This window comes from Erythrolamprus reginae, chromosome 1, assembly GCF_031021105.1.
Source record: "Erythrolamprus reginae isolate rEryReg1 chromosome 1, rEryReg1.hap1, whole genome shotgun sequence".
Classification (NCBI taxonomy): Eukaryota; Metazoa; Chordata; class Lepidosauria; order Squamata; family Dipsadidae; genus Erythrolamprus; species Erythrolamprus reginae.
This window is the reverse complement of record NC_091950.1, coordinates 146,346,028-146,360,526: the sequence shown is the minus strand read 5'-3', so window position 1 is coordinate 146,360,526 and position 14,499 is coordinate 146,346,028. Positions and strand designations below refer to the sequence as shown.

The window sequence follows — 14,499 nt, the reverse complement described above, 5'->3', positions numbered from 1 at the left end:
AAAACAATTACATACATTACTAGGACTGCATACCTATAATTAAGTTTGAAAAATAATAAAAAGCATTTAAAATAGCCTCCCATCCAAAAAATAAAAATAAACTATAGAAGACAAGATAGAAAAAAGCAAATTGGAAAGGACAATGTTGTGACAGTGTATTTTCAGGATGGCAGAATAACTCTACCTTTGGTATATATTTTACCTATTCAGAACTGTTATAACAAGGAAAGTATTATTGAATTTAATAAAGTCAGTTGAAAAGATATAAGGAACTTCAAGAACTTTACAGAGCAGAAACCCAGAAAATGGAGCATTAAATAGAAATAAAATGTCACTGAACATTTCAAGGAAATTTGATGCTTCCTCTGATAGCAATGGGGTTTTTTGCCTAAATGATGTAAAATACCATTGACTATTAGCAGATTGTTGCAATTAGAGTTGTTAATTGACATAGTTAATTTCAGAAAGGTAGCACTGAGTTTACTGCCAGATACTTACAGTCAAGAAGTGCTGGCAGTCCTGGATGAGATTATGACTAAGATCCAAAGCCTTCAGGACATTTAATAATTGCTTAATAGAGAGGGGGGGGAAAACAAGAGTTTAATGGTTACAAACGAACCAAGTCCAAAAGGCAAGTATCTAACACTGAAGATGGCAAATTATAGAACAATCATTTCAAAATCTCTCCCATTCCATTTTCTGAGAAAGATAGTCAACAAATAAAAAAGACTACAATATTAGATTACCATCAGATTGTGTGCTTATTTCTGGCAAGCACCCTCTGTGCAATATTCTATTTTAAAAAGCATGTGATTTCACCAACTGCTATGCCTTACTTGCACAATAGTTGATCTACAAACAATGAGACTGGGAATTCTAGTCCCAATGTAGGCATGAAAAAACTGGCTAGGTGACTTTGAGCCAGACTCTCTTTCTCAGCCCAACTCATTTACTCTGGTCGCTGTGAGGAAAATAGGACAAGGAAGGAGTATTCTATGTTTGCTGCCTTCAGCTTTATAGGGGGGAAACCCTCATACCAGTGAATCATCCAAGGTTGCAATAGAATTGTAGCTGAAGTTGGCTGTGTGTAATTCCAGCCAAGGAAGTGCAGAACTAAGATCTCCGCCACATGCAGAAAGGATCTCCTGTAAATAAAGAAGATGGATAGCATGGTGATAAAATTAGGGTGGCCACCTGAGACTCTCAGCAACCTGCTTTGAAGTTTTTGCTTCAAGACTGAAAGACATTTCGCACTAGGAAGCACTTTCAAAATCAGAATAGCCCAATATACAATTTGTAGAGGAAGTTGTAAGCTGTCCTGAGTCTGCGGAGAAGGGTGGCATAGAAATCTGACCAAATAAATAAAATAAATAAATAAAGTTTACTGAGAAAGAAGGAAATGACTTAAGGGCATTTTTTCCTCACTAAGAACTCTTTCTTGTGAATTAAAAAGCTACCAGGAAGAAACAATATTATTAAGGCAAAAAAGATTTCCTTCCCCTTTTATCTATGTGAACTTCCGCTTAAAATCATAGTGTTCCATAAAACCCATCAGGAAACTATTAATGTAGATATGTAGGTGCCTTATGACATTCCGTGCAGAATGCATATTTTTTGGCCAGCCGTTCTTTTCCTGATGGTAGATAAAAGTCCAGTATGGAATATCACTACTCACTTCCAGAGAATTCACACATCTGGAACAGGTCAAAGCCTCTAACTGGGAATAAACAAATCTCAGGCCTTGAAGACAGTGCAGAGGAACACATCTCAACTAAAGGGAACAAAAAAAGAAGAGTGAATACGTATTAAAAAAAAATCCAATGCAGGTTCAATAATCCTCTCCTGTGCGCATATACATGGGAATATGTATTCTAGATATCAGTAAAGAAACTGTTTCTCTCCAGATGTTGCTGAACAATTGCCAACATTCCTCATCCCTGCCCCTGCTAGTTATCAATTCTTAAAAGCTGTTCTTTAAGCATGCTATATAGATCTTCAGCTTTATCCACCTCTGGCACAATAGGATCCTATTTATTTCATATGTATTTTTCCTTAACTCAAACAATAAAGGTAAAGTATATGTTGTAAGCTGCCCTGAATCCTCTGAGAAGGGTGGCATATAAGTCCAGTCAATCAATCAATCAATCAATCAATCAATAATCAATGTAAAGGTTCCTCTCGTACATACATGCTAGTTGTTCCCGACTCTAGGGGATGGTGCTCATATCTGTTTCTAAGCTGAAAAGCCAGTGCTGTCTTGATGTCTCTGTGGTCATGTGGCTGGCATTACTATATGCAGAAGGCGCATGGATTGTTGGTACCTTTCCACCAAAGGTGGTCCCTATTTTTCTACTTGCATTTTTACATGCTTTCACATTGCTAGATTGGCAGAAGCTGGGGCAAGTAATAGGAGTACACTCGGTTATGTGGCAATAGGGATTCAAACCACTGAACTTCAAACCTTTCTGATCGATAAGCTCAGCGTTTTTGTCACTGAGCTGTGTGCCCATAACTCAGACGACACCACCTTGAAAAAATAGAGCTACAGTATGATTATACAATTTTGTAAGCTCTTTCAAGTCCTATGTTCCATGCTATTACGTAATTGTTATGTCAAATTTAGAAAGACTCTTTTTAGATCATGCAGCAAACTAAAATCAGTTTCAATATTTTGAAAAAAATATATATTCAAATATTCTGGAAAAAAAGACTTAGGTATGAAATATCGCACTACCCAGTTATTGATATATGCTTAGGAGAAACACTGCTTTATCCCCCAGTGCTTCCAGAAATAATACCAAACCAAAACTTATTCTATACTTAAAAGGGCTATGCAGTAGTCCTTGAAACTTACCTCTAAACGTCGCAATGACTTAAAGGGAGAAATCTTCACAGGAGCTAGTAAAGAACATCCAGGAACAAATATGAGCTGAAAGAAACATAGAGAGTAATACCAACTATTAGCAAAGGTATCTAATATTGCAAGATCATCTTATCCCCAAATATGCTGCCTCCCACAAAGGTTTATGAAACCAAGCTGGTGCCATTTCAAAATGTTCATCCTTACATCAGCAATTCTGAAAAATCCAGCAAATGAAAGAATGAATAACTAGCAGAAGTAAGCATGTACTCTACGTAGGCATAATGCTGCACCCGAAATATGTAGTTACTAGAGTTCCAATGTTCTAATCTAGCTACATCTTACATGCTAACCAATAAAGAGAGTGCTAAAGCATACACTTCCATTGGGAGCTGGTTTTGCATGATAACCCTATCTAAAAATCTCAGAGAAGCAACAATAGCTGATGTGGGAATCTGGGAAAATGGGGTTCATTTTCCCCATTTTGTTATTTTGTTTTCCACACTAAACCAAATTCAGGAAGACAAAGCTCAAAGTAAAAATGAATAGAAATGGGACAACTGTAGATTTCATTCATGGTTTATTAATTACTCCTAGATTTCCAATAATACACTTAAAGCAGTCTTTTATGTAATATTAAACCACTTTATCATGCCATTCCTTAATGCTTTTTTTCATGAACTCCTAACCTGTAATTCATCAGAATAATTTTCGCAATTACTCTTGCATAGGTCAAAAAGTATACCTAAATTCTACGTTCTGTTATGTGAAAGCAAAGTCTAACAACTACTACAGAGTGCGGGCATAAGATACAACCTAGAAGGCCCTCAGATTCAATCTACAGGCAAAACAATTGTTATGACAAAACAAGCTCAGTGAAGAACAAAATGGAGCAAAGATGATTTTTTAAATGGAGATTTCAATGGCGATCTTCTCATGATAAAGTCATCATAAAGATATAAAGGCTGACTATGTGCTGATTTTAGCTAAAAACATTTCAGAAGAATAGAAACTTGGAAAGGGGGTAGAGGCATGGAACAGGAGCCGTTATCATCACATCAAATAGTAAAGTAATTAAAAGACATGAGGGCTTTAGATAATCATCAAAGTATCTATTCCATGACAGGAGGGTGAGATACCATGTTCCCTTGTGCTTTGTTAAAGAGGATTCTATTTTTTAATAAGTGAACTCTCTGTAACAATGCAAGCACATCTTTATTCAAGAGTCCACTATGCAAGTTTTGCATGTTCTCATAGGCCAGTGATGGTGAACCTATGGCACATGTGCCACAGTTGGTACGCAGAGCCATATTGGAGGGCACATGAGGCATTGCCCTATGTCAGCTCCAGGAGCCCTGGCCAGATGATTTTCCGCCTTGGGGAAGGCCGTTACGCTCTCCTAAGGTTTCAGGGAAGCTTCCTGAAGGTCCAAAGTGAAGAAAAACAGCCCAACGGGCAAACCGGAAGTTTGGAAAAACTGACTTCTGGTCTGCCCTTGTGCTGTTTTTCACCCTCTGGTGGCTTCAGGAGGCTTTATCTCATTTCTCATGGAAAAGTTAAATTTGAATTCAGATTCTTTAAATAGTGTTGTGGTTGGCTCTGGCCCAGCTCCTGCCCCAAGGAAAGTGGAGGTGGAGGCAGGGGAAACGTCAACATGTCCTAGGCCTGTTTTGTTGCCGGCAGAGTCAGGGAGTGCAGTTTCCTCGGACGAAGAAGGTGGGGGTGACTTGGAAGAGGGGGGCTTGGCACACAGCCCAGGAAGCCAATCACCATTATCTATAGCCGCCCCGAGTCTTCGGAGAGGGGCGGCATACAAATCTAATAAATAATAATAATAATAATAATAATAATCATCATCATCATCATCATCATCATCATCATCATCATCTTCGGTCGATTCGGATGACGAAGTGTTAGACCCACGCAGGCGCAGACTTATGCATTGAAGAGACCAATTGAGGAAATATTACAGGAGATAAGAGAGGCCACCTGTGTTTGGGTGGGGCTCCACTAATTAGAGCTGCTGCTATAAATAGCAGCGTGCTAATTTGGCCGTTGTGGAAGATTATCTGATCGCAGTTCTTCAGGATCATGCCTCGCTGTGTCTGAACTTTGTTTGTGGATTTTTCACGCCTTTGACACCAAAGCAGAGCAAAGTGTGTGTGTTTCACTTCGTGGGAAGAAGGAGGGCTGTTTCTTCACAGCTACTAGCTAAGTACTTAAGGACTGATTAAGGGACTTGTACAGCCGACAAGGTTGTTTTGGGGAAGAGTGCTCTTTGCAATACAAAAAGGGTGCTTTGTTTCTTTTTAATTTCGTGATAAAGGACATTGTTTTGAATTTTCAAACGTGTGTGTGTCTGAAATTTGTACCTGTGAATTTTCGGGAGGCTTCTACCAGAGAGCCCGGCAGAACAAATAGTAATGCAGCTTTTCAATTAATTTCATAATACACTAAATTATAGAGTGCCACAGCATAGCTATCTCAAAATAGCAAGCATTTTTCAATCCACTCCTGTACATAATCCCTGTTCTAGCTAAATGTTTCATGACTATCAAAGCCTGAAGTTACTAAAAAGATTACAAGTCTTTTGCCTACTAGTTAAAATGAACGAGATGGTTTAGTATGCTTCCCTATGCAGCATCTCTAACCTTAAAATACCCAAAGCCAAGAGATACAAGGCAAAGAAAGGATCAACTTCAGAATAATATAGTCTCTGCTTTTATTCAGATTTCAAAAATAACATCTATCACTTTTTGTGATTTTTAAAAAAATCCTCTTTCACACAAGTTATTCCTGGTAAAGTTAAAAAATAAAAGGAGTTAATGAACACAATTCCCCCCCCCCAAAGGACTTGTCATTTCCCCCTGCTGAAAACAATTGCAGAAAGAGGAAAGACACATTCCAGATTTCATTACTAAAATGTATCTGCAGTAAATCTTCAGTAAATACATACATTTTTCAGTTTAAATCTTCTGGGCAGACATCTGAGATCTGCACAGCAGAGTTGTAATGTTCAAGACTTCCAAATTAAATCAGGTAACTCATACTCATCTAGCCTTCATATATACCATTATATGTCTCTTCAGTTATCGTGAGGCTAAATTGCTAAACATTCACAAATACTGATTCCAGCACATCCCAGATCCCCAATCTGCTTTTTGTCTGCTTGAACAGATGGCATGGATATACATTTGCAGCCAAGAGGAAGCTGGTTCTTTGCTAATCGTTCACCACCTCCTCAGTCTTATGCCAAGTAGACCTGGCAGAAATTGCTGTTGCCCACTCAATAGTTTCTAGACGACAGAACAGAGAACACTCTAGACATATTGTAATTTCATCAGGAACATCATCAACTTCCATATTTTTTGTGAAATAAGCCTATTTAAAGCAATTTCATTATTTTCTCATCAAGATTATATTGCGCATTATAAAATTAATATAATTAAGCACCACATACAATGGAGGACATTCTGCATTTATGCTGTTACTAAATAAAAATGCAGAACTATACATTCAGGAAACTAATATACTGTGTGCTACACAAATTTATTTATTTATTTATTTATTTATTTATTGGATTTGTATGCCGCCCCTCTACGCAGATTCGGGGCAGCTAACAACAATGATAAAAAACAACATGTAACAATCCAAATTAATAAAACAACTAAAAACCCTTATTATAAAAACCAAACATACACACAAACATACCATACGTAACTTGTAATGGCCTAGGGGAAGGAATATCCTAACTCCCCCATGCCTGGCGACAAAGATGGGTCTTGAGTAATTTGCGAAAGACAAGGAGGGTGGGGGCCATTCTAATCTCTGGGGGGAGTTGATTCCAGAGGGCCGGGGCCGCCACAGAGAAGGCTCTTCCCCTGGGGCCCGCCAAACGACATTGCTTGGTTGACGGGACCCGGAGAAGGCCAACTCTATGGGACCTTATCGGCCGCTGGGATTCGTGCGATAGAAGGCGGTTTTTTAATACATTAAAAAAATTTAAAAATGCAGTAAAAAAAGGGGGAGAGAGAAAGAATAATAGAAAAATAAACCTTATCCTTCATTCTTGGCAAATATACTGCTCAAAAAAATAAAGAGAACACTCAAATAACACATCCTAGATCTGAATGACTGAAATATTCTCATTGAATACCTTGTTTTGTACAACGTTGAATGTGCTGACAACATGTGAAATTGATTGTCAATCAGTGTTGCTTCCTAAGTGGACAGTTTGATTTCACAGAAGTTTGATTTACTTGGAGTTATATTCTGCTGTTTAAGTGTTCCCTTTATTTTTTTGAGCAGTGTATAATCCAAATTAACACCTTATCACTCTCTCTGAAAATGTAATTGAACACTTCTTCGTTCCATACCTTACCCCATTCTCTATAATACCCATCTCTAAAACCTCATGTCTACATATCAATCAGCAAAAGCCCAGTAAAGGTTACCAGAAAGAACAACACAAATATTACAAATTATATCTATTACAACCAATTTAAACCATTTCTTTCTATTTAAACAGATTCCTCCCCATTTCCACTCTTCAAATAATCAAAGCCCAGTCCTAGTTAAAAAAATATTAATCATTACCAGAAATAACCATCACTATCCAGTCCCAATTTTTTTAAAAAAACAATCACTTAAAACAGTAACCTATTATTTTCATCTTGATCGACAAATCAATTATGTGTCCTTTCTTTCTTGCCACAATCTTTAGAGTCAAAAAAGTTCTAACATCCAACTTCTCAAACTTTCTACATCTCTTCTCTCAAAATTCTTGTCATCATCTTTGCCAAGCCACCTTTATAATTCCAATGTGGCAACTCCAGTAATCTTTTTTAAAATGCTCCTTAAAAAAGGTTTTATGCAGCATGGTTCTCTGCAGACCGCACAAAATTAGGCGCAGAGTAGATGGACTAATTTAAAAAAATCACATTAGGAGCATTTCATAGGTTAATAATTATTTTCTCCCAACTTTGAATATTCAAAACTAAAGAACATACTATCTAATTCAATTTACTCCTTAGTAACTTGCATTAGGGATCCTTCACTTTTTCCACACATTTTATTTAGATTTGCAATTTGTGATGCTTCTCAATGCTGAAAGATGGTATGAGGTTGTTAAATTTCATAGTATTTGAAATAAAATGTTTTATGTGAAAGCTAAGAGACTTCAACAGCACTGATACAAATTTCTGAGTTGAGGAGCTTGTTGAAAACAATTTGATGGCACATACTTCTCAATCAAAGATGTTGGTGAAGTCTAACTTTCAATGCCCCTCAGTATTGGCTACACAGGCTGGAGATGTTAAAAATGGCTGTTCAGCAACATCTGAAGACCACAAATTCTCTGTTATATCGTAATTATATAACACAGTAGTAACATACAGTTGTATTAGAACAACCCAAATATATAAATACAAATCTTCTGCAATATAGAAGCTTTCCCCCAAAGCAGGCAATGAATGCACAGAATTTCACATTTCAGGACATACCTTCAGGGAGAGAGTTTTTTGCAAGACATCGAAGAGAAACTGGGCTTGAAGAATAGCAGATGTTTCAGCAGGGTGTGACGAGAGCGCAATGAAGCCATGGTTCTGATTTCGTGGCAGGAGGTACTGCTCAATGATCTGATTGAGAATTTGAAGTGTGGAAGTGAACAAGGTCAAGGTGCTGGTACCATCCAGAATCAAGTCCCCTGATAAGAAAAAAATACAGACATTAACAGATCAATGTACAGTATATTTACTGCACAGAATAACTGCAGGAGGGAAAGGTAAATAATATACAGGTGGTCCTTGACTTACAACAGTTCATACAACCATGACAAGATGTAAAATGGAGCAAAACTCAATTAACCAATTTTTCACATAGATTCTGGGCTCAACTATAGTTGTAAATCGAGGATTATCTGTAATGTTAAAGAGTCATGATTGCCACTGTTAATGCCTTGCCTGGGATCCTCCCTGCTGCTATCTACCATTCTCCAGACACCAGCTGAGCTCTCTACCCCCTCAACTCGGCAAGCTCTGAACACGCAGCCTTGCTTGGGATCCTGCCTGCTGGGATCCACTGTTCTCAAGCTGCCGGCAGAGTTCTCTGCCCTTCCCCCCTTGACAGCCGCGGAAGCTCCGAACACGCGGCCTTGCCTAGGATTGTCACCACTGGGAAATACCACTTCTCAGTCGCCATCAATGCTCTCTGCCCCTGGACCTCGACAGCTGTTGGCCAGGGAACAGTGGAGAGGATCCCAGGCAAGGCCACCCATTTGGAGCTTCTCCGGCTGTTGCATGGCACTGCTGAAGTGGAGGGGCAGAGAGAGCTGTTGCCGGCCGGGGAACGATGGATCCCAGCAGAGAGGATCCTAGGCATGGCCACACATTCGGAGCTTTTCTGTCTGCCTAGGTGGGGGGTGGGGGGGGGGGCAGAGAGCTGTAATATTTCAAAAGCAGAAAAAAATGAAGGGGCATAAAAGTGCATTTATAATGTTTTACTTAGAACAGTTATCTGAACTCTGCATTTATCATTATTTTAGGTAGTGCAACCACCTTATTCAAGTTAAATTGCCGTGTCGGCACTTTTCGATAAATAAGTGGGTTTTGGGTTGCAGTTTGGACACATGGTCTCTAAAAGCTTCGCCATCATTGGTTTAGAATTACATCAGCTTCCAAAAGAGAGCTTTACAGCAAAATGTTGAGCCACCATTCCTGTGGTCACATAATCACGACCCGGGTGCTTGGCAACCTGTGCAAATGTACAGTCGGTTACCAAGCAGCCAACAATCATGGGTTTGTCATTTGCAATCTTCTCTGTTAGCCTCCACAGAAGGTCAATTGAGAAGTCAGCAGGGAAGGCTGCAAGCTGCTGCTGCTTGCCAACAAGACCACCCCCCCCTCTTATATCTGAGGGCTGAAAGAGCTGCCTACCAGGGGAGCAGAACTCCTTCAGCGTGGTGCAGAAATGGAGCACAAATCCTGAAGAGTTTGAGATCACCCCCTGCACCCTGCCAGAGGGGTTTCCTCCTCTGCACGAAGGGGAGCTGAACTCCTTCACTCAGATGCAGAAATGGAGGTCAAGTCCTCAAGATCTGAGCTGTGTTCCTGCACTCCGCCAAAGGATTCTCCCAGCTGTGCCTGGAAGGGGAGCTGAACTCTTTCAGCCAGCCCCTAAAGACAAGAGAAAACCAAAGTCCAAGCAGGAAGCAGAGAAACAACGTGGAAGGTAAGGAGCACAATGTGGGCTGCCCCAGAACAACCCAGCACATGCCATGGATTGAAAATCTTTTTTTTTTTAAATAATTTTTATTGAATTATTTATATTAAAAACAAACATAAAAAGAACACTGAAAACACAGAATGTAACATACATAAAAAAGAAAAAAAGAAGAGAACACGAACAAAACAAAACAAAAAATACATCAGTTAATCATTTGTACATATCCACTAAACACAACTTATAGTTAATTAATTCAATGGCTAATACGAACAGTAATCTAAGAAAATTGTTTTGGTTACTTACTTAATTAACATTTTTGTGATACTACTTTCAACTGCTTATAGTCAATCAAAGGTATAGTAACACTTTTGTTATATATCAAATCATTCATAATTTATCTCAAAAAGTTTATTACTTTTATGAATTAATCCCTACTCGGATTTTGGCAGGAAGGATTTTCAGCTTCTAAGCAGAGAGGCAGTACGTAAAGAAAGTAGTATAGAATGCTTCAGCAGGATAGGACAGAGTGCCTACAAGTATCTCTCAATTCAGGTACTGAAAGTCCTGCTTGGATTTCCTCAGACAGAATTTTCAGGTCCTGACCGGATCCTTCCAAATCTCTCCCACCAGCCACAAGACACCCTATGTTCCTTATGTGGAATTCTGTCCACCTAACAACCTGCAAGATTACTTGATGACCACAAACAGGAATGCCAAACCTGCCGTCATTAAACAAAGCCGTCACATTGTATCTCGCTTAATGACTGCTTTGCTCAGTGACAAAGATTCTAGTCCCCAATGTGACTGTAACTCAAGGACAACCTATAAATGGGTAAAGCCTATAACGTAATATATGTATCATTGAGTTTTGATTATCTTTGATATCTATTACAAGTATGGGCTGTGAGGAAAAACACCCCTACAGTTTTGGTAAATATACTAGCCATGGAAATTCAATTAAATTAAATTCCGTAAGGTTTTAAAAACTCATCTGTGCCGGAAGGCCTGGGGCCGTTGAGCACTGACATCTTGCTTTGGCCAATGATATTTGTTTGTTTGTTTGTTTGTTTGTTTATTTATTCATTCAATTTTTATGCCGCCCTTCTCCTTAGACTCAGGGCGGCTTACAACTTGTTAGCAATAGCACTTTTTAACAGAGCCAGCATATTGCCCCCACAATCCAGGTCCTCATTTTACCCACCTCGGAAGGATGGGTGTATGATTGTGATAGGATGCATGTGGGTGTCTGTTTTTAATAATCCTGGGGTTTTAGAATCAGATTTTATGTTTGGGTTTCTTATATGTTGTATTTTGTATTTATTCTTGTTTTGTAAGCTGCCCTGAGTCTACAGAGAAGGACAGCATAGAAATCCAAACAAACAAACGTTTTCTCCTATTTAAAACTCTGTTGAGCCTGAACCCAGAGCTTCAACTTGCAATCATTATTATTAAGCAATCATTACATAGACTCAAGGCAAACCCAAGGATGGTCATATTTCTTCCCATTCCAGAATCGAGCTTTAAGGCCATTTTCCAAACATCTCAAAATAAAAGTTCTCCACATCCATTAGAACCTCACCAGAATCCTGCAGCAACTGTGCTAGGCTCTGAAGCATGATTTTTTTGGGCGCAGCAGGTGCCATCTGCAAAGACAGGGGGTGGGGAGAAAATACACAATGATAATCTCTATTTCTTATTTTAATTTTTTTTAGATTTTTCTCCAGAAACTCCATCCATACATCAATATACACATACCTTGAGATAATCAGTGATATAATACACATACATTTTAAACCAATCAATCATAAAGCAACATCTTGTTTTGCACCAATCTTCCCATTTCTTCTGTCTTTTTGCACTTCCCCACCTCTACTTCCATAGGTAGAGAAACAATGATAATTTCTTGGGAAGCAGAAAATCCAAGCCACATTTTGTTACCTCAACACATGTTAATTCAAAAGAAAGACTAACAAAATCAATGAAAGCAGAGACTGGTGAACCACAATCTCCTACCTGAGAGAGTGTCAAACCCCAGTGAAGAAGTGATTGAAAGCAAATCTCTCTGTTTCAAGACTTGCAGACACAATCTGAAGCTTCAACCAACCCAGGCACTTCCTAAACCAAATGTTGCAATACCCACGTGCAAGGCGCGTGACAGCGACCATAATTACCCATCCTCCCTCTCTTATTTAAGCAAGGGGCAGTAGCCTTCTTCCACTTCAGGGGAAATTTTATTTTCTTCTTCTTTTTTTTACCTACCCTAAACAGGAGGCAGAGTACTGGACCGTTCAGAAATCACCAGGTTCCTTCCCGTTCCATTGCAGGAAAGGGAAGCCTGGCGCAGGAAAGACAAAGCAACCAGCACACGGTACAGGCAATGCCAACCGGCCCGGAGGTAACCATGGTAACGCTCGCCTAGCCTCTCCACCACCTGGAGGAAAAGGATAAGGAAGAAAACCCCTTAAAATTCGCCTTTAGGAATCGCGGCAACCCACCGTCCCTAGAAAACAAGGTAGGGCCCTCCCTGGCTTCCGCGTTACCATAGAGCACGGTACCAAAATTTTAGAGAGCGTCCTCCGGGTTCCGCCAAACGGAGACAGTCGGTTCCGCCTCTGCTCTGGTAAACTTGCCTTTCGCGGCCGCCCCTTTGCCCTTCGCCTTAGAATCGTGGTAAGGGCCACCTCGGGTGTTTTCCCGCTTACTTCCCCAATCCGCCCTCAGACTCCCCACCCTTTTTACGCGAGGGGAGAGCCGAAGCTCGTCAAACCTCCAGCAGAAAAAACCGCCTTGCTGAAACCAACATAATTTCTGGGTGTCTGTATACTTAAGCCTGGAATTGATTTTCCCGGTTTAGCCCCCCCCCCCCCCAAAAACAACAACAACAACACCACAACCGTGGCATAATATATTTAGACGTGTGTAGACAAAGGGAAGAACTAGTAAAAGTGTGGTCCTCGGGCTACAACCACAATGGAGTCCAAAATTTATGTTGCTAAGTTGTCCCCATTTGACGACTTGTCTTGCCGCGGTTGTTACAGTGAATCCACCCATTTGTTTAAATTAGTAAAATGGTTGTTAAGGGAATCTGGCTTCCCCATTGACTTTGCTTGTCGGAAGGTCACAAAGATGGTCGATTGAGCCCTATATGAATCAGTTGCCAAGCATCTGAATGTGATGATGATATTTGTCCATCATGTTTGAAGAGGACCTTGACATATTATTATTATTATTATTATTATTATTATTATTATTATTATTATTATTATTATTATTATTATTAAATATGATGTTATTGTATATGATGTATTACTGTATTGCATATGATGTTTTATTGTTGTGAGCCGCTCCGAGTCCTTGGAGAGGGGCGGCATACAAATCTAATAAATTATTATTATTATTAAAATTTAAATTTATATGCCGCCCTTCTCCGAAGACCTCGGGCGGCTTACAACATATAAAAACAGTATACTGTACATCGAGATATGATTAATTAAAATTAAGATTAAGAATTACATTTAAAAAACTAAAAAAAGCCTGTTAGCATACACACATGTCCATTCAAACAAGCCCACTATACTGTACATTCATTGTATAATGGGCTAATGGGTTGTGGGCTGTACACGATGTATCCGCAGGTAGCTGGTAAGGCCTATATGGGCATGAAATGTTCTGCCACATATTGGGCAGACATGTGGGCACCATTGTCGCAGCATTTGCAGCTCCGGCTTTGCGTAGTGCTCCTCCTCCTCTGCTCTGAATGTTCTTCTCGCCTCAGGTGTCTGGCAGCCTTGGTGGATCATCATGCGCCATGTTGGCCGATCTTGTGCCAGGGTTTCCCAAGAGGTGGTGGTGATATCGAGGGCCTTGAATGAGGCTTTCAATGTGTCTTTGGATCGCTGCCTTTGTCCCCCATGTGATTGCTTTCCTTTATGCAGCTTGCTATAGAGAGGATGCATCTGAATGTAATCAGATTGTGACCATAGGGATGCTGCAATGGTCATAAGTGTGAAAAATAGTCATTAAAACGGTCACTTTTTGAAAAGTGCCATTGTAGCTTTGAACTGTCACTAAATGAACTGTTTTCAGTTGAGCACTACCTGTATATGTGGCTCAGGATTGCACTGTAGAATTCTTGCAGTGCTTGCAAGCAAACAACCAAATTCAGAGAGCACTACATTGGGAAAGGATTTTCAGAGCTTTCCAGAACAGTAAGTAGAGGCTCTTGCATTTCAGATTGCTATGCTGCATAAATCCAGCCAAAAAATGCTGCAACAAAAAAGGATTCCTTTTTTTGAAAAAGCTGATTTATAACAGCCAGTCAAAACTATATTATAATTTATGTTATAAAAATATCATTTTTCTTTAAATTGTTTGTAAACCACAGTACTATAATTTTAATATTCATGACCATATTCATC

General features: G+C 39.5%; 2 protein-coding genes across 6 annotated transcripts in view; one reads left to right on the top strand and one right to left on the bottom strand.

The window, feature by feature from the left end:
- The window catches only part of STK11IP (serine/threonine kinase 11 interacting protein), a 50,141-nt gene extending 37,310 nt beyond the window's left edge, over positions 1 to 12,831 (bottom strand). For 2 of the 5 annotated variants that reach the window (XR_011556891.1, XM_070728465.1), the window contains exons 1-8: positions 12,637 to 12,831; positions 12,341 to 12,512; positions 11,661 to 11,724; positions 8,362 to 8,564; positions 2,855 to 2,929; positions 1,676 to 1,771; positions 1,038 to 1,145; positions 499 to 570 (exon numbers count right to left, since the gene is read on the bottom strand). Coding sequence is in view for 4 of the 5 variants with exons in the window: in XM_070728465.1 (XP_070584566.1) it covers positions 499 to 570; positions 1,038 to 1,145; positions 1,676 to 1,771; positions 2,855 to 2,929; positions 8,362 to 8,564; positions 11,661 to 11,724 (618 nt within the window). In the remaining variant the exon portion in view is untranslated. Of the gene's footprint in view, positions 1 to 498; positions 571 to 1,037; positions 1,146 to 1,675; positions 1,772 to 2,854; positions 2,930 to 8,361; positions 8,565 to 11,660; positions 11,725 to 12,094; positions 12,220 to 12,340; positions 12,513 to 12,621 lie in introns of those variants that run through there. The other 3 variants (XM_070728474.1, XM_070728481.1, XM_070728488.1) reach the window with 3 other exon arrangements.
- Positions 9,663 to 14,499, top strand: part of SLC4A3 (solute carrier family 4 member 3) — a 71,263-nt gene continuing 66,426 nt past the window's right edge. The window contains exons 1-2 of the mRNA XM_070728448.1: positions 9,663 to 10,087; positions 12,350 to 12,593. The gene's annotated coding sequence lies outside the window, so the exon portion shown is untranslated. The remainder of the gene's footprint in view (positions 10,088 to 12,349; positions 12,594 to 14,499) is intronic.